At 36.5% G+C, this 18,352-nt stretch overlaps 2 protein-coding genes across 4 annotated transcripts; both read right to left on the reverse strand.

Annotated features, from left to right (window-relative positions):
* Window positions 1-1,752: 1,752 nt before the first annotated feature.
* Window positions 1,753-3,469, reverse strand: LOC103957622 (basic leucine zipper 19-like). The gene is made up of 2 exons (XM_048586436.1): window positions 3,048-3,469; window positions 1,753-2,957 (listed from the first exon to the last, which is right to left on the reverse strand). The coding sequence occupies exon 2, from the start codon at window positions 2,894-2,896 to the stop codon at window positions 2,156-2,158; it is 741 nt and encodes a 246-aa protein (XP_048442393.1). The 5' UTR covers window positions 2,897-2,957; window positions 3,048-3,469; the 3' UTR covers window positions 1,753-2,155.
* Window positions 3,470-10,024: 6,555 nt separating this feature from the next.
* Window positions 10,025-16,148, reverse strand: LOC103957621 (putative disease resistance RPP13-like protein 1). Of its 3 annotated transcripts, none has more exons than XM_009369803.3 (4): window positions 15,864-16,148; window positions 15,712-15,780; window positions 10,464-14,848; window positions 10,025-10,324 (listed from the first exon to the last, which is right to left on the reverse strand). In XM_009369803.3, exon 3 carries the CDS (start codon window positions 14,829-14,831, stop codon window positions 11,196-11,198), a length of 3,636 nt encoding a protein of 1,211 aa, XP_009368078.2. In that variant the 5' UTR covers window positions 14,832-14,848; window positions 15,712-15,780; window positions 15,864-16,148; the 3' UTR covers window positions 10,025-10,324; window positions 10,464-11,195. The 3 variants fall into 3 exon arrangements, with proteins under 3 accessions (XP_009368078.2, XP_009368075.2, XP_009368077.2); XM_009369800.3 differs by having other exon boundaries at window positions 10,025-10,327; XM_009369802.3 differs by lacking the exon at window positions 15,712-15,780 and having other exon boundaries at window positions 10,025-10,327.
* Window positions 16,149-18,352: the final 2,204 nt, after the last annotated feature.

Here is an 18,352-nt window from a genome sequence, read left to right on the forward strand (position 1 = left end):
TCTGTAATCTGAGAATTTTATCTATGGAGACACATTTTGAGTAGATGTTGTTAATTTATGTTAATTTCCATATACTCCTTCAATGTTTTTATCGAATAAAAAAACCTTCAATATTTTTCATTTAGTACCTTAAGTTTTATATTGTTAACAATTGAAGCCACACTGGTTTTGATAGTTTGGGCATTTCACTAACTGCCTATAAAGTAGTGTAAAATGATCTTATTTATTAACTAAGGAATTGTCATTAGCACTCCAAAAATCTTATTTAGCACTTCAAATTTTCTATAATTAGAAAGAAACATACACTTGTGAGAAGTGTAGAATGAAATTTTTGGAGTGTTAATAACAATTCTCATTAACCATAATGTACTTAAGATAATGTCCTCGAATTAGAATCCCTAGACAACTACTTGAAAACAATTAGCCAAATTAGAAACTATTGAAAGTCTCGGGACTGACTAGGGTACATTAGGTTAAGTATTTAATACAATCACGTATTGATGGCCATATATAATTGTTTGTTTTTAGTACAAAGATATATTTTACACTAAGGGAATGGGGAGTTTGGCTAAGTCACACAATATGCAACCTAATTTGGTATCAAATTCGCCATACACGAGATTCGAAAGGACTTTGGCTAAGTCGTAAAATAGGCAACCTAATTTGGTATCACACAATAGGCAACCTAATTTGGTATCGAGTTCGTCATACACGAGATTCGAACGTAAGACCTCTCACTTACAAATGAAAATGAATACAACCAGATTGTAATACTGAGTGGCTTATTGATGGCCAAATATAATTGTTAGATGTCATTATTTTATATCTGGGTAATTGTACTCAGTACTCAGTTATATTACAACCAAGTCCCAAAGACAGAGTGAACTTCACAATTTAGCCTTTTTGATCCACCCCGTTCTTTGAAATTCCTCAAACCTTCTCCTCACATATAATTGAAGTCAATTAAAAAAATCGGCTAGGAACAAAATAGTAAACAGAGGAAGAATCATGTGTAAAGGTTGACTAACAAAAATATCAACTCAACAAATGGTAGATAGCCTTGATGGTTATGGTTTTCTTGTTCAATCCACTGTATTTCGAATTCAAACTTCATATTTTTTCTTACGGTAGATTAGTGTGAAATATCATTTATATTAAAAAAAGGAATATTAACTGAGCAAATCAATACTATATATAATAGGGTTGTAATTAACCTTAACAAAAAAGAGAGTCTTTCATGTAACCAAAGATATCATGTAACAAACATCTATTAAATGATTGATTTTATTAAAACTATGTCTTAATTGCAAGAGAATATTTATACGAAATGGGCACCATAAGATCAATTTTGATAACAACTTTCTTTTTTGGATTAAATCAATGAAAATGGGCTTTATACGCTACGCATTGTAATAGTGTGCGCCCTCAACGCCCTTTATTTGTGAAAACCTGGCTGTCTAAGAAGAGGTCTACTCATAGCTCAAAGGTTTAACAATTCCAGGGAAGCAAAATGAAATATTCAGACGACAAGAGACTGAAACGATGAAAACGCAGTCGGGAAAAGTTGATAGAGAAAGGAAACTAGGAAAAGAAACTTAGCATCTTCATCTTGTTGTCGAACATCATATAGGTTGGTGGCAGAACAACAATCAAGTCCCAATACACGGTCTGAGAAAGGACTTCTCATTTCTAATTAAACTCCATCCACAAAAATTTTATAAGGATGCATCAAGAAAAAAAGAGAAGCCATGATTTGAGTTATTCAGAAATACCAAAACAACAAATATTATGAACATAAACTTACACGTCTTCTACACAATGTATTACATCCTAAAATATGATAGGACACATTTACTTACATTTTCGGGAAATTGTTCTGGCATAGGATAAAACCCGTGTTACGAGTCCCTTGCTAATGATATCTTGTTGAAATTGGGAATCAAACACATATTTACAACATGACACCCACTGTATTTTCATTCCTAATCTTTTAGATAACGAAGGATGGTATGTTAGGAATGAGAATCACATCTATACGGGCCATCCTTGTATTCTATACTTAATAAGCAAACATGCTTTTATCGTCATATGTAGTTTACGGATATTTACTCTGGTATACAAGGATGAACTTACATGCTATAGTTGCTTCGGTAAATTACTCAGCTTGCGTCGACTCCTTATTTGCATTTGCTCGGCAATCAATTACTGCAGGCTGACGATTTCCTCCTGATGGCACCATCGCTTTTTCCCTTGCACCGATACTAACCTGGACGGATGACCCAACAGGTGGACAGGAGCATGGTAAATCGGTTTGACAATGAAGTCCCATTGCCCCAGCACTAGACTGCAGATTACACTGACTTTCCTTGAAATAAGTATTACTGTTACATTGTTTTTGGAAGGGGAAACCACCCAACTCATTATCAATCTTTCCTCTAAGTTCCAGCACAAGGCCTTTCAGCCTTAAAAACTCAGCTTCAAGAGTTGCCTGTGCCTGTATTTTCCCAACAAGTTGCTGGTTCAACACCTGCAATTTCCTGATTTCCTCTTCTAAATAAGCTGTGTGCGCCTTCTTTTTGTCCCTGTACTTTCGAACGGCTTCTCTATTGCCCAGAGGCCTTCTTCTTTGTGGTTTCGGGATGGAACGCTCTTTATTCTTGCCATCATCATCATCATCATCTTCGGACGAAAGAACTTGGGTGTGTGTGTGGTAGCAAGTATGTGTATGTGCAGCATCAGGGCCAGGAGGGTTGCAAGTGTGAGTGTGAGTGCATGTCTGCGTGTTCAGAATTTCATCAAAAAATGTATCTACAGAAGTTGAACCTGGAAAATTGCTAGAGCAATTGGGATTTGGAAGCAAAGCGTGGTCTGAAGCAACCAACTCCCCATCATCCATGTTTTCTTTGATTACTTGAAATAAGAACTACTTCAAGCTAAACAACACAAGAAATATGTATCTGCAAAATACAGAATTGGGCCAATTCCCATTTTATTGGTATACAAATTATAATAACTTGAAGCACAATTAAACCAAACTTAGTTCTTACACAAAAGTATGAGGCTTTGACTGCAGGTACGGATCCGGAATTCAAAATTGAAGTGAGATGAACTTTGAAGATAAATTTCATTAGCGAAGGGAACTTATGAAAATTTCGGCGGAGTCTCCTTTTAGCTGCATCCAAATCAAATACAATTCAAGAATATATACAAGCAGCTGATCCCTCTGAAAAATATTCAGTTAACTTATTTGAACATATAAGCATGAAATCAACCATGAGCTGAACTCAGAAGTAGAAAGTAATTGATAAATTCGATTCCACAGGTGGTGAGGAGAACAACTTCAAGTGGGGCAATAATATATGATGGAACAGAACAGAATATAAAAAGCAGATTTTTGTTGCAGAATATATGAACAGAGGCAGAAAACTGTGGAATTCTTTGTGAAAGCAGTATGACTTGTTACCTGATTTTTGCCTCAGATTCTGTGAACATGATTGTTTAGAAGTCAAACACTCCAGCACTTTTGTTGGAGGATAAAATGTCAAACACTCTACAGTACTAACTGGTGCAGTTTTATTCCCGGTCTTCAGATAATACACATGACATTTTATATTTTCATTTGTGCCAGTGTCACAGTGTCTATTACGTTTTTTTTTTCAGCTCGGGAGCTATTTTTCACTCTCATTTTAACTTCTCACACACCTATCTTTATTTAGGTTAAAACAGCATTTCCCTTTCAGTTTCTTCCTTTAAATTGGGTTTCTTCTCATACTTTGTGGCCATAAAATGGCCTGTTTTAAACTTCTTTGGTAACAGTTTTTGATTTACAAATAAAAAGAAAACTGAAAGTTGTTTGGCAACTGATATAGATTTCCTTTATTTGTGGAACTTGTAAATGAAATTCTTTTTGTTGTCGACTTTTGAATTTGAGGTCATAAAATGAAAGGAAAATTAATAAAAAAGGCTTGAAAATTTTGAGTTTTAACGAAAATGACAAAAAAATGTTGTAAATAAATAGTACCAAAATTGACTTTTTAGTGTAAAAATATGGTTTTTCATTAAAGTGAACAGTACCGGAAGCTTTTCGTTAAAGTTCCCTAAAATGAAAGGAAATGTGACGAAACGGTCGTCGTATTTTTTGGAGTAGAAGAATTTTGGGTTGGTAGGATGGTCCAAAGGTTCCAAGGCTCAGACGAGATCTGCAGCTGAGATTGAGGATCCTCCTGACCAAGCTCATCGGGCTGTTGAAATTTTATCCAACTGTTACAATTATTATAACTTTTAGAGGGACCCTCTGTTTGTAGCCGTTGGATAAAATTTCAACGGCCCGATGGACTTGATCAGGAAAATCCTCACCCTTTGCTCAAGAGAGGATCCTGATCCGCATGTTTTGATATGGGTCTAATGTATTGCACAATCATACGTAGGGTCTAATAAGTAGAGCAATTAAAGTGTCCATAATTTGAAAACAAAATTGCACTGACTGTCATTGAATGTTTTATCATGACTCTTCCAGAATTAACATGAAACTTTAAGTTACACATCAAATCTCATCATTTCATAAAAAACTCTCATCTTTTTTAGTGTAAAATATATTGTTGTATTAAAATGAAAAAAAAGTTATTCATCAAATCTCATCGTTTCATCAAAACATAAGTCGGATAAAACATGACTCATGTTTTGAATTTTCCTCGCGATTCCTGTAGATTATTATCTAAATTTGAATTTGAATTCGCATGAAGCTATGAGAACTACAAGTTATTTTACATGTTTTCGTTGAGTCGTTAACAACAGTAAGCTTCATTTTTGCTGGTATTTGTTACATGATTCGCGAACATTATACATTGGTTGTCTTATATAAGTAATTGCCCAAGAGGCTTTTGACATTGATTGTGTTAGCTTCGGAGGATTTTAACATTACCAAGATGGAAGACTACATCTTACTGTTAGAATCATATAGAATTACTTATTCCACCATGCTAGTTAGTTACAATACGATATGTAGTTTAGCTTGTACAAATACTTATATGGCAGGTAGTTCAAACTGTAAAAGTACTTATATAATAGGTAGTTTAGATTATAAAAGATCAATTGAGATCTAAGTTTACGCCGACTATTATTATAATATGATAGGTAGTTTAGCTTGTACAAGTACTTATATGACATGTAGTTTAGACTGTAAAAGTACTTATATGATAGGTAGTTTAGATTGTAAAAAATTAGCTGAAATCTGGGTTTATGCCAACTAATAGGGTACCTGAGTTGAAAAAAAGAAAAATAAAAAAAATAATATAACTAATAGCGAGGCCTCCCAAGAGATTTATAGGTGTCCAAAAGTTTGGAAATGTCCTAAATTAATTTTAGGAAATATGTGGTGCGAATAGAATGATTCTAACTTTGGCTTATAGCACACAGTTTTTTGTAAAAAAAAAATTTGAAATTTTTAGCTTTAAGAAATATCTTGCGCTGGAGTTAAGGAAAATATTGCAAAACCTTTAGATGTGATCCTACCGATTATTAGGTCCTGAAACTATTTTTTATTGATTCTTAAAGCGAGAAAATAGAAAAATGTGACATCCCACATCGTCCAGATGAGTGATCTTTATATGTATATTCTCATCCCTAACTAGCACGAGACCTTTTGGGAGCTCACTTGCTTCGGGTTCCATGGGAACTCTGAAGTTAAGCGAGTAGCGCACGAGAGCACTCCCATGATGGGTGACCTACTGGGAAGTTGCTCGTGAGTTCCCAAAAACAAAACCGTGAGAGAATGGTAAGTCCAAAGCGGACAATATCGTGCTACGGTGGAGTCGGTCCTAGGAAGTGATCTCGCCCGGGCCGGGATATGATAATTTGTTATCAGAGCCTAACCCTGGTCACGTGTGTGCCAACGAGGATGTCGGGCCCCTAAGGATGTAGGATTGTAACATTCCATATCGCCCAAGGGAGTGATCCTTAAATGTATATTCTCATCCCTACTTAGCACAAGACTTTTTGGGAGCTCACTGGCTTCGGGTTCCATGAAAACTCCAAAGTTAAGCGAGTAGCACGCGAGAACATTCACAGGATGGGTGACCCATTAGGAAGTTCTCATGTGAGTTCCCAGAAACAAAACCGTGAAGGCGTGATCGGGGCCCAAAGAGGACAATATCGTGCTACAGTAGAGTCAGGTCCGGGAAGTGGTCCCGTCCGGACGGGGATGTGACAAAAATATCTTTAAATTTAGGTTTTAAATATGAATTATAATATACTTTGCAAGGAAAAAAATGTATTTTGAAAAACATGAATATGATAGCTTGTTGTTATGGTAAGAGAAATAAAAGAAACATTAACAAAATAAAAACTAAAAATAAAAAATTGAAAAGGTAGGGATCGGTAAAAAGATAGCGACTTTTATTTGAATAAGTCGCTATATTTTTAGCGATTTCTCTTAAAGAGAATAGCTAGCAAAGTACCGATCGTATCATTTTTTTTTTTTCCTTTTTCCATTGAATAGCTGTAGTAGAGTAAAATAGTAATCACAATGCAAAATATTAACCTAACAACAAAAAGTGCTGACACATGGAGTCCTATTCATGGACCTAAATAAAAAAATAACTAAAAATTGGACTAATCTAATTGTTAGGCCATAAAATTGGGAAATTGATCCTTTCCAGATCTCTTCCACCAAATCCATCAAATCACCTAATTCGGACACTTGAAATTTAGTCCAACGGCTAAAGTTATTATAACTTTTAAAGAGGCCCCCTGTTTGTAGCCATTGGATCAAATTTCAAGGTCCTGGATTGATTGATTGGGTGGATTTAGTGGAAGGGATCCGGAGATGATCTTTTTCCATAAAATTGGACCTATTTCAAGTTAGTTTATTTACACATAACAGATTTGTAAGGAAGAAGTTAATTTAAACCACATATTAATGAAACTCTTTTTGTCAACTATACGAGGGTGGAAAAACATTTTTGTCTTCTATCACAAAATAAAATTATGAACAATAAAGTAATTTGCACAAACTAAATTTTACAGTTGTTTTTAAAAGCATCATCTACATGTAATCCTAACAAATCACCTACAAGAACTCCGAATTTTTACGGGTGTATTGTTTTATGAAATTTCGAATTTTTATGGCACTTATTTTCAAAACTTCAAGTTCAAGTTTAAGTACGAATTCTAGGTTCATGATACCTGCAAACAAACACAATATACATATGTAGTATACGGGAATAGCTTCGGGATCTATGTGTGAAAAGAATGAGTGACGACCCAAAATATGGGGCTGTCGTGGCTTGCAGGCCCAAAAGAGTGGTTGTTGGGTTGCTGGGCAACAAATGAGAAATAAATAGGTTAACAAATTATATACCCAATTATTGGGCTAAGAAGGAAAAATGAAAAACAAGGCCTAACCCATGGGCTTGTTATTTCATGCGAGCCAAAAATAAAACAAGGGCCAAAAGAAAAAAAAAAAAAAAACAAGTGGGACGGTTTGGTGCATATGCCCAATTGGGTTGCGGGTCGACTGCAGGTAGCTCAGGTTCATAAGAAAGGTGATGAAAAACGGCTTTTTTTTGGACCTTAGAGTTTTGGAGCAGGAACGACTTTGTGGCTTGGGCAGCGCAGCTTCAGGTTACGGCTCCCATGCGTGTAGGGTTTGAAAAATCCCATTTTTTTTCTCTTATTCACGCATATTCAATTCAGCACAATTATAAGAACAATAAATTTACGCTGAATCTATAATTTGAAAAAAAAAAAAAAACGTAAAATTAGAGTTTATGCTTCATGGTGAATGTTTCATGCAATCATTGCTGAAAAAATATCGAAATTGAAACCATATTTTATAGATTATTTGGATTGCTTGATGAATATTGTGAACGGCTTTGTAGTAAACAAGCATTCAGTTCCTTAACTTAGTTTTAGGAGCGTGTTTAACAATGCGTTGTGGCCTAAGTTTAACTGAAGGAGAGAGAGGGGTGCAATTGCATAAAGAGAAAAGATAGGCTTGGGAATTACTGTGATGATATTTCTCCGTACCTTGTGCCTTTTTTAAGAAAAATAATGGTGTTACTTGGCCTACATGTAATACAAAGTTGTGCCTTTTTGTTTTTTGTAATTAATTCTTGAATTGTTTCTCACTAGCATTAGTAGTTGTTGAGACTATAAATACTCAAGTAATGATTTCCGTTGTGAAATTGGTGTGAATGTCCACATAAAAAAAACAACCACATATGGCTAAGGGTGGAAAGTGGAAGAATACAATTCAAAATTATATTTCTTAAATAGTAGAAGTTTGGTTTTTATTGTTTTGGTGTGTAAGCCTTTTACATGCATTAAAAGTGACGTATGCTTGTATCGTATGGGTAGTACAAAAAGATGAAAAGCAGAAAGTAATAATCATGTTTTCCTCATTTGTCTCTCTCTACATTCATTTATCTTATCTGATACTAGTGAAGAAAATAAACATAATAATATATGGCTCCCGTTTCACTTTAATCTCTAACAACTCTGATAATATATATAGGTATATATATATATATATATAGAGATTGCTTAAGGGGAGGGATCCCCATTTTTTCAAAAAAAATGAGGACACGCTCCCCACTGTTGGATTTAATTTTAATGAAATTATGTGGTTGAGATTGTGTGCCTTAAGCAATATATATATATATATATATATATATATATATATTATATGGCTCTTTATAACCAAATGTATCTCAGGATACTAAACCTAGTTAGAAACCTTTCTTTTTTTTTTTTTTTTTTTTTTTTTTTTTAGTTTTACATATATTAAAATAAACGGTTAAATGGGTATCCGTTTATAACCGCATGTAATACCCATAATCGTCCATTTAAATTTTACGGGTAAACGGTTATACTCATAACCGTTTATTTATCTAAACGGTAATCTATAACCGTAACCGTCAAATTTAAATGAGCGAATAACCGCGATACCCATAACCAATGTGTATTTGACCATCCCTAGCCGAGAGTAAGAGTAGAGTCGTCGAGTCCAAGTCGGGAGATTCAAACTGAATTTTAAGACTGGATTATGGCATTCCGATATTTCCAGAGTTTCAAGAGAGCAGAGGTGTGCCAACTCCTTGCCTCGGATGGTCCAAAGACTCGGCAGATTGGAGATGAACAGATAAGTAAGCTTGTTGGGCAGCCGCAGACGCTTTTCAGGAAATTGAGTAATATACAGTTCTCCTATATTGTTGTTGGAGTCGTCAAATTCATGATGGTATCAAACCACATCATATGAGTTTTCCATAAAGAAAATTGATGCTAATTACCGATGTCAATTTCAATCAATGTTTTAAAAGGTCAAGGCGTAGCCGAAGTGTTTCATGGACAACCACACCTAGGCAAAAGTCTTGAGACTTGAGCGTGAAAGATAATAGTACAAAGTTTCTAATCTCAACTCAATAACGAGCCAGGCACTGATCATTAATATTCTTAGGAAGAATACATAAGCAATATGTGTGGAAGAACCGAAAACATAATATACAATCAGAACTAGAGTCAGACTTGGTTTAACAAGGCTTTGCCTTACGGGATCTAAATAATTAGGGACTGCTGTGGGTTCACAAAAAAAAGGGAACTGCTATGGTTACCAAAAAATAGGGGGACTGTTGTGGGTTATGAAAAAAGGACTTGGCCTAAAAGATTTTTTGGGCCAAGTCCTTTGAAAAAAAAATACTTCTTCGTGAAGACGCTGCTGCTGCAACTGAAAAAATAAAAGAGTGCAAGGATTTCGGCCGCCTCAGAACGCCCTAAGGAGCGCCCCAACCACATCTAGGCGAGTTTTCACCTACTCACACTATGCAGAAGTGATTTGACCGCCGCCCCACCTCCAAAGCCACCTAGGTGTGCCTCATGATGCGTTTTTTAAAACACTGATTTCAATGCAAATGAGAATACTGATTTCATCGCCAACACCCATGTTAATTCCACTCCGGAGTATCAGATACTCCTGATTACCATAACAAATTCTGTGATGACAAATGAGTCTTCCCTTCTAGTAGGAAAATTATGTTTTGAAACGAGTGTAGAAGTTTTTCTTTTTGTAGTCGTAGTGAGGATTTTTACAAGTCTGTCAAATAGTGATCGACAGTAAAGAAGAACGACTTCTCACATTTAATGAGTCTAAGTAGAGTTCGTATTTAAAAAAATTGGAGCCAAATAACAAACAGTACTTGACCTGAATTCAATGAATGTGAGACGGGAGGTGCTTTGAGCAAGAAGATGCTTTGTATTTACATCTTGGCTGTAACAAGGTCACAACTACGGGCAGCGAATGTAAGCTGCTCATCCTTTGTCAGTCGTAGTGCTGCTGCAATTTTTTACAAAGCGGCGTGGTTAGATGAACTTGTAACTTCATGGAGAATAAAGGGTTTTGATTCAAAACAAAAGATGTGCAAATAGTGCTAAAATATGAACGTAAATTTGTAGGGAAATGAGAAGCATACCTGAGAAAACTCCTCTGTTTCTCATTATCTTCATGCCATTAACTCATATGCACATAGGGGATGTTTTCAATCTTGGACCAATCCTCTCCTTTGTCTCGTTCACACCGATGCAGCAGAAGAGGGCAGCGATGAATTGATAGGTGACAAAGCGTTGCTGGCAGCCCCTTCGTTGGCAAATATTGGAGCTTATCACACTCCCTGATGACCAATTTGTGAAGCGATGAGAGATTTTCGAGCACCTCCGATATGGATCCAAGATCTGGGAGTCTTTGGATGATGAGGGATGTTATAGTGCGGGGAAGAAGGAACTCGCTTGAGAAGGACACGAGGCCAGGAAATCCACCGACAGTGAGATCATGAAGAGAGTGGAGTTTGTGAAGCCTCCATTCATCTACGGGATTGAGCTTTTCACAATCAGTAACTGTAAGTAATCTTAAGCTGGTGGGCAGACCTTGCTTTGGCAAGGAGATGAGATTAGAGCAACCAGATATCTCAAGTTTTTGCAAACGTTTAAGTTTGTAAATGAACTCCGGTAGGGACTTGAGCTCCTCGCATTCAGAAATTATAACTGATTTTATGTTTGTTGGCAACCCGCCTTTCGGAAAACTCTCAAGAAAGGGGCATCCAGTTACTTGCAAGATTTCCAGATTCAGGAGGTTGAGAAGGCTGGATGGCAAGGTCCGGAGTTTAGAGCAATCGCTGATCTCAAGGCGCTCAAGTGTTGTGGGTAGCTCACCGCTTGGGAATGACATGAGAGGGGCAGTTGTCTATCTCCAAAAACTGAAGCATCATGTTGTCTTTGCACATCAAACCCTCCGGCAATGATTGCAGACTTTTGCAATAGCAAACTTTTACGTGTTTGAGGGTGGGAGGCAAGTTTCCTTCCTCAAGAAATGATGTCAAAGAAGAACATTTACGTATCTCCAAGTACTCAAGGCTATTGTTGTTGCTCATCACCTCCTTCTGAAGGATCTTAAAACCACCACAATCACTGATTACAAGACGCTTAAGCATGGATGGCAACCCTGTATGTGGAAATGATTCGAGCTTTGGACACCATTCAATTCTCAACTCTGTAAGACACTTCAGTTTGTAGAGCTCATGTGGAAACTTCACCAGGCTTGGAGAATGTTTCAAACTCAAATATTTAAGCACAGGTGGGAGCTTATTCGCTTCATCTGGTAAGGCAATGAAATTAGGACAATTGGAGATGGTCAAGCGTCCAAGGGATGCAAGGCCTGCCAGTCCCAATCTCTTATTTGACAAGAATTCAAGTTCGAGAAAGCTATCAAAACTCAACTCTTCAAGTTTTGCGATATGTTGCACCAAGCCCTCAGGCAGAGACTTGACATGTGAAACATTATTCAAGTGCAGAGAGGTTAGTGAGCTTAGTTCCATCATGCATCCAAGTAGTTCAACACTAGAATCTAACACGGACAATGTAAAAAGGCCCATTAGCCTTGGAAGTGCAGCCAAATTTTTACAACCATCTATCTCTAGATATTCCAATGAAGGGATAGTAACAGGAAGTTCATCAAGCTCACCACAATCTACGAGAACAAGCTGTTGAAGGCTTGGGAATTCTGCAGGTTCCAAGTTTCCAAGTTCAGAAAGACGAGAAAAAGTAGTTAAAGCTGCACAGTTCTTGATGCGCAACTTTTTCAGGGAGGAAAATCCATGGGAGAACTTTCTTAACTTCGGACATCTGAATATGGAAAGCTCACAAAGGCCAGGAAATCCATCGAGCCTTCCATCTTCTATAGATGACCATTCCTCCCACTCTTTCATGTTCTTAAATCTCAAAGTCTCCAACGCCGGAAATGGAATTCGAGAATCATCACCATCCCCAAAAAATTCAAGTCCAACATGATTTATTCCATCCATTCCTTCAATTACAAGGTCTTTAAGAGAAGGTAGTTGGCCAAGGGATGGTAAGGATGTGCACTTTGTGCAACCGTAAAGATGCAGATATACCATGTTACTGAACACAGGATCACTCATCCAACTTGGAAATTCGGTACCACCATAGTACTTGATGGTGAGTTTCTTCAGGTTTTCATGAGGCTGTAATGCATCGAGTACATCCGTCTCAATTTTTTCAGCTCGTGAACTATTACCATTGCTGCTCCAATCCAGAACTAGCTCATCAAGATAATTTTTTGCCTCCAATTTGGCCTGAATTGCATCTCGAACGCTGCCCACCACATGCAAACCAGAAATGGAAAGGGAACCTCGAAGATGTGACAAATCCTTGAACGCAGCTATCCCTGATCCAGTGGCTTTCCCCACAACAAAATCTGACAGCATTTGAAGGTTAGTCAATCTTCCCATTCCCAGAGGCATACTTTTCAGGTTAGTTCCAATAAGGTTGAGATGCCGTAAATTCTTAAGGTTTCCCATATCTGTAGGCAGTGTGGTAAGGGATAAACATCTGAATAATATCAACGTCTGCAGATTGTATAGGCTGCTTGTTGACTCAGGTAGCTCTTCTAATTCACAATGAGACAGACTAAGGTAACGAAGACTTTTCAAATTGCCAATTGAATCTGGCAACTTAGCTATGAGATAACCACTAAAGGACAACACCCGCAAGAATCTCATTTTTGGCATCATATCACGAGGAACCTTGTCGGTTATGCTGCTGAGACTGAACCCATGCATCGGATGTAATGGTAGAAATGTTCGCAAACACTCAACTTTGCTGAATGGCTCAAATTTCTGAAAAACATCTTCAGGTTTGCGAATGTATGACAAGTGACGAGTTTTTGTGGGCAGCTCACTATTAGTCTCTGCATTTTCCTCCAACCTGAAAAATGTTTTTCCAGAAACAGATTGCGCTAGATCATGGATGAGGTCATGCATCACAAATCGTTTCGCGTCATTGAGGTAATGTTGGATGAAGGACCTTGATAGTAATTCCAAAACATATCTTCCCGCTACATCTTCAATTCTTTTATTTCCATCTGGCTCCACAAAACCCTCGGCCATCCATAGCATGACTAACATCTCTATCTCATATTCATAGTCCTTAGGAAACATTGAGCAATAAGCAAAGCATCGCTTCAAATTCCCTGGGAGGTGATGGTAGCTTAACCTTAGAGCTGGTAGAATGTTGTTGTCTGGAAGTTCCCACATCTTGCTTTTCAAGATATCATTCCAGAAATTCTCATCCATTTCAGGTTCAGCGCGCAGAAGACCCCCAAGCGCCTTCACAGCCAAAGGCAACCCTTTACACTTCTCTACGATTTTCTTGCCAATCACTTTGAAGTTTCCACAGGCATCTAAACTTCTGTTATCAAACACAATTTGTTCAAATAATGACTGGCAATCATTTTCCGACAATGCCTTCAAATTGTAAGGTACAACAGTGCCCACAGTTGATGCAACTTTTTTAGAGCGTGTTGTTATTATAATTCTACTCCCGGGAGCGCCAACCATGAAAGGTATTCTTAATTCATCCCAACTTTGATAATTATCATTCCAGACATCATCCAAAACGACCAAAAATTTCTTCTTGTCCAACAATCTTTTGAGATTTTCTTGAAGTAATTCCAGATTGCTTGTGCTTGAAGTACTCTTGGTCACCGACTCAACAAGTGTTTTTATTATCCTGCAGACATCAAATACATCAGACACACAGGTCCAAGCTTTCAAGTTAAAATGCCGACCCACGACCTCATCATTATACACAATTTGAGCTAGTGTTGTCTTTCCCATGCCTCCCATGCCTACAATTGGAACTATGGATATCCCATCATCATTTTCCTTGCCCAAATCCAGCAACTTGACTATTTCCTCCTTATCAAACTCTCTGCCATAAACATGAGATTCATTAACCATTGGAGTTGTCGGCAATCTATCAATCCCAGACGACATCCCTCCAGCATCTTCTCTCAAACGAAGAATATCTTTTTGCTTTGCAATTTCATCTAATCTTTCTATGATCTTTTTCAGCTTTGGCTCTACACGTTCCTTAAATGGATTCAGAGCATTACCAACGTCTTTCATCTTAAAGTCCAGGCTTTCCTTGACTGTTTCATTTGCATTCAAAGAGTCACAGACGTAGTTCAATGCCTTATTATTGTATTGCGATTCAAGTGAATCGTTAGCAAGCTCATCCACAATGTCCTCAGCATCATAGGCCGCAACCCTGACTTCTTCAATCCAAGCTTTGACATCTAAGTCTTTGACTTGCTTCTCCTCAGCATGATTGAGAACTGCACGAATTATGTGCAGGTTTGTCTTGAGCTTTGTTAAGAGCGAGCCATCCAGTTTCCACTTGAGGAAAAAATCAATTACATCTTGATTGGCCAACTTGTTAAGCAGCAGGCTTACAGAAGCAGATTCAAAGGCTCTTCTCAAAGGCATGGTTGCAGTTTATGTTTCTGAGGAAATGAGAGAGAAAGAGGGAAGGGGAGTAAGTCAAATGAGATATAGAAAGACATTTATGTATAGAGAAAGAAAGCTGCCAACTTGTTGCTTTGTAGAATTGTAGTATATGCAATATATTGTTTAACCTAACTAGCAATTTAACCTTTAATTCCGACAATTTCGTCAACCAAGCCCGAGATTTTCATTTTTTATTTTGAAAAAAGGCATAATATGTACTTGATTTATCTGCCAGAAAGGAGAAAAAATTATTGCACTTCAATATTTCAGAAGAAAAATGTTGGTTGAAGACAAGTGGTGGTGTATTCATTACTGGGGTAAACTTTCTTGAGCTATTTGGACAACATTAGAATAACCAAGGATGTGGCAAAGTAAATAACAGAGAAGAGAGCAATGCTCGTCGTCACGCCCCAAAAGCCTGGCATGTGAATGATTCACATGCCTCGACGATCCCAAAAATACAACGCTCAATCGCCGTAACATTGTATTCCCAATTTCCCAAGTACCCTCGAGTAAGCATGTTCATGGTCTCTTGCTGTATAGCAAGCATGTTGCCCAATAACTACAGTTGGACCCCTCTATTTTTAGAAAATCATCAAACTGCCGAAAAAGCACATTCAAATTTACAAAATGCCTCTCTGCACTGCAGAAAACAGTACAGCAGCAGCAGGAGGGACATTTTTTTTTCCAGATTTTTTACTTGTTCTTCATGCAAAAAACTACCCATTACATAAATTCCAAATCCACTATCAAGTAACTAACTAAAAATTAATTTCGAATTTTTAACTCAATTGGTAAAAATCTCCAACTATAAGAACAATTCCTCATTGGAATTGTACATAACGGATTTGAAACTTACCCAAAAGTATCAATCGAGTCCCCAATTTGTCAAATTAGCTTCCCGAGCTCATAAGCAACTCAATCAACACTTCAAGTTACAAAATTTAATCTCAATTACATTAAAATTCTGAATCGGGAATATTTCGAAACCGGACTAATAAAAATGAGTACCTTGATATGTAGAGCTCGTTTCGTGGATCTCGTGGTTGAAAACGGCATCAAATTTGGGCTTGTATTTTGAGAATTACAAAGAAAATAAGATCTTGGAGGAGGAGAGGAGAACAGAGACTTCGTCTCTTTCCTGCTTATGGTCTTCACGAAGAAGAAGAATGAGTCTCTCCTCTCCCTAACTCACCAGGTCAGCTTTTCATTTTTCAAAATTTTCGGGAAAAATTAATTAAAAACTCATCGCGTCATGCAGAAACAGTCTGAATACTTCAAGAAGAAAAAGTGACAATCATGGAAAAAAAAATAAAGTTTTAACGAAATGCTATACTATTTATTTATAACATATTTTTGTTCTTTTTGGTTAAAATTTAAAGTTTTTTAATTTTTTTCATTAATTTTTCTTTAAAAAAAAAATTCTCTGCAAATAATTGTACTCTTGTAACTATTTGAAAAGTTATTTGCAATCTTGCAGTCTCGTATCTGTATAAACGAAGGCTTTCCTTCATTCACATAAAACATACGATAAAAACATGAACTCCTCAATCCTCACACTAAGCTAGTATTCAAAGCTTTCTTCCGTACTTCGTAAACTTTCATCTCTGTAACCTTCCATATTTTTGTAATCTATATTATATTAATTAAAGAGCAAGTATACATGTTCAAGTAAGCAATTCTCCAAGCTTACGTAAGCTCTCTCTCTTTTCTTATAGAATGTTTGTTTAATTAGACTTCTAGTCCAAAATAGGAAAACATTATTATAGTTTAGTGTTGCCTTGCTAACTTACGATCATACTTTATTCGAACAGTCTATTATAGTTGAATGATTGTTATATAAATAACTAGACATTAACTATGAATACTTCTGAGTTATCAATACCTCTGATTTAGCCATGTGACCTTGTACCTGCATTGTGAATGGTTTTCATGCCCAAATACGTTGAAATCCATATACAATATTTTATGTCTAACTATTATAATGGTCATCCGACTAGACATTAAACCTTGCTATTGGATGTACCTAGCCATTATCAAACACGATAAACTACCAAGCACATGAATCGAGTCCCCAATACAAAGTAATGTCGCGATTGAAGATAAGCCATTATCAAACACGATGAACTACCAAGCATGTGAACCCGGACAACAAGATGAGTCAACTACATATTCAAATGTTATTTATGGAATCGAATACATGGTTATACCATCCATGTTTGAAGAAGTTTTAGCTCCTCATGTTAAAGATTATATGTGCTTATCTAGCTTCGTGATTTCTAGTGTCAGAGTCAATTTAAAGACAAATTCGAGGTTGAGTTTCTTTCAAGTAGAGGAGTCTAATGTAGAACAAGATATAAGTCAATTCCAATAAAGAAAGAAAGAGAAATAAAATGTTTCAAATTTTAGAAAAGAAGGAATAAAGTTGGGAAATATTGGATTCAATCGATGACTAGAGAAAATGCAATAAGAAATATTCTGGAATCAAAATTAGGCATATAATACGTTGTTTTAAAGAGAATTGCAAGAAGAAGAAGGCTCATGGTTACCATGACCTCATCATGTTTAACGCAAAAAATAATGACTTTCAGCCTCTGAAACAATGTTTAATGTTTGTAATAAAATCAAACTTCTGATTTTCCATTTGATTTATGTCATTTCACTTCCTCAAATACCCATGAACTTTCCAGGGCTGAGTTTAAGTCTCTATTGGAGCCTTTTGGCTTTTATTGTGATGTGGATTCAAGAATTAATCAAATAAACCTTTTGGTTTTCTCCTAGTTCTGGTGGATTCGAGAATATTGTTTTTCTAGGGTTTACGTTTGTGTCTTCGTTAGCTTGTGTTAAAAGATAATGCACAGCAGCAATTGCAGAAAATATAGCAAAGGTAAGAGAAGCTAAACTGGCTCAATCCCTCGATAATCCAGAAGGTGAATTATCATTGAATTATATAGACTACACTGCTTGATTTAGAAGTATAATTATGATACAATGAATACATAAAAGGAATGTTTTAATGATATAGGAAATATTGATGAAACAGAAAACAATCCCAAGAAATCAGGAGATATCATGTGTCATGTGTTGCATCAAAGGAGGTTGCTGTTGTCACATCTCGGTCCGTGCCAGTCACGTCCTAATTTAGGTCGGGATGTGTCAATTGTGATAAGTTGAGTTGAGCTAGTCAAAGTGAATGAATGTAAATAATGGTTAATTTACGTATAAAATGACGTTTTTGTGCTTATAATTTTCTTACATGAATATCATAAGACCGAAATGAATAAAATATCATATAAAAATGAAAAAATCTAATTGCATGAATGATTTTGACTAATTATGAAAATCTAGAGGTAATGGACTAAAATTAATTTAGAAGGAAATTATCACACCTCACAAGTTCGATTCGAGTGAGAAATCAACAAATCGGTCTTTTTCAAACTTAGCGGTGCGTTAAACGTGTCAAGCAATGCAAAGAAGTGGAAATAATACATCCATTTGCG

The sequence above is a fragment of a genome, unplaced genomic scaffold (assembly GCF_019419815.1).
Source record: "Pyrus x bretschneideri cultivar Hongxiangsu unplaced genomic scaffold, Pyrus_bretschneideri_v1 Contig24, whole genome shotgun sequence".
Classification (NCBI taxonomy): Eukaryota; Viridiplantae; Streptophyta; class Magnoliopsida; order Rosales; family Rosaceae; genus Pyrus; species Pyrus x bretschneideri.

Coding starts and splice junctions, on each gene's coding strand:
- LOC103957622 (XM_048586436.1), bottom strand. CDS start 2,896: ATGGATGATGGGGAGTTGGTTGCTTCAGACCACGCTTTGCTTCCAAAT.
- LOC103957621 (XM_009369802.3), bottom strand. CDS start 14,831: ATGCCTTTGAGAAGAGCCTTTGAATCTGCTTCTGTAAGCCTGCTGCTT.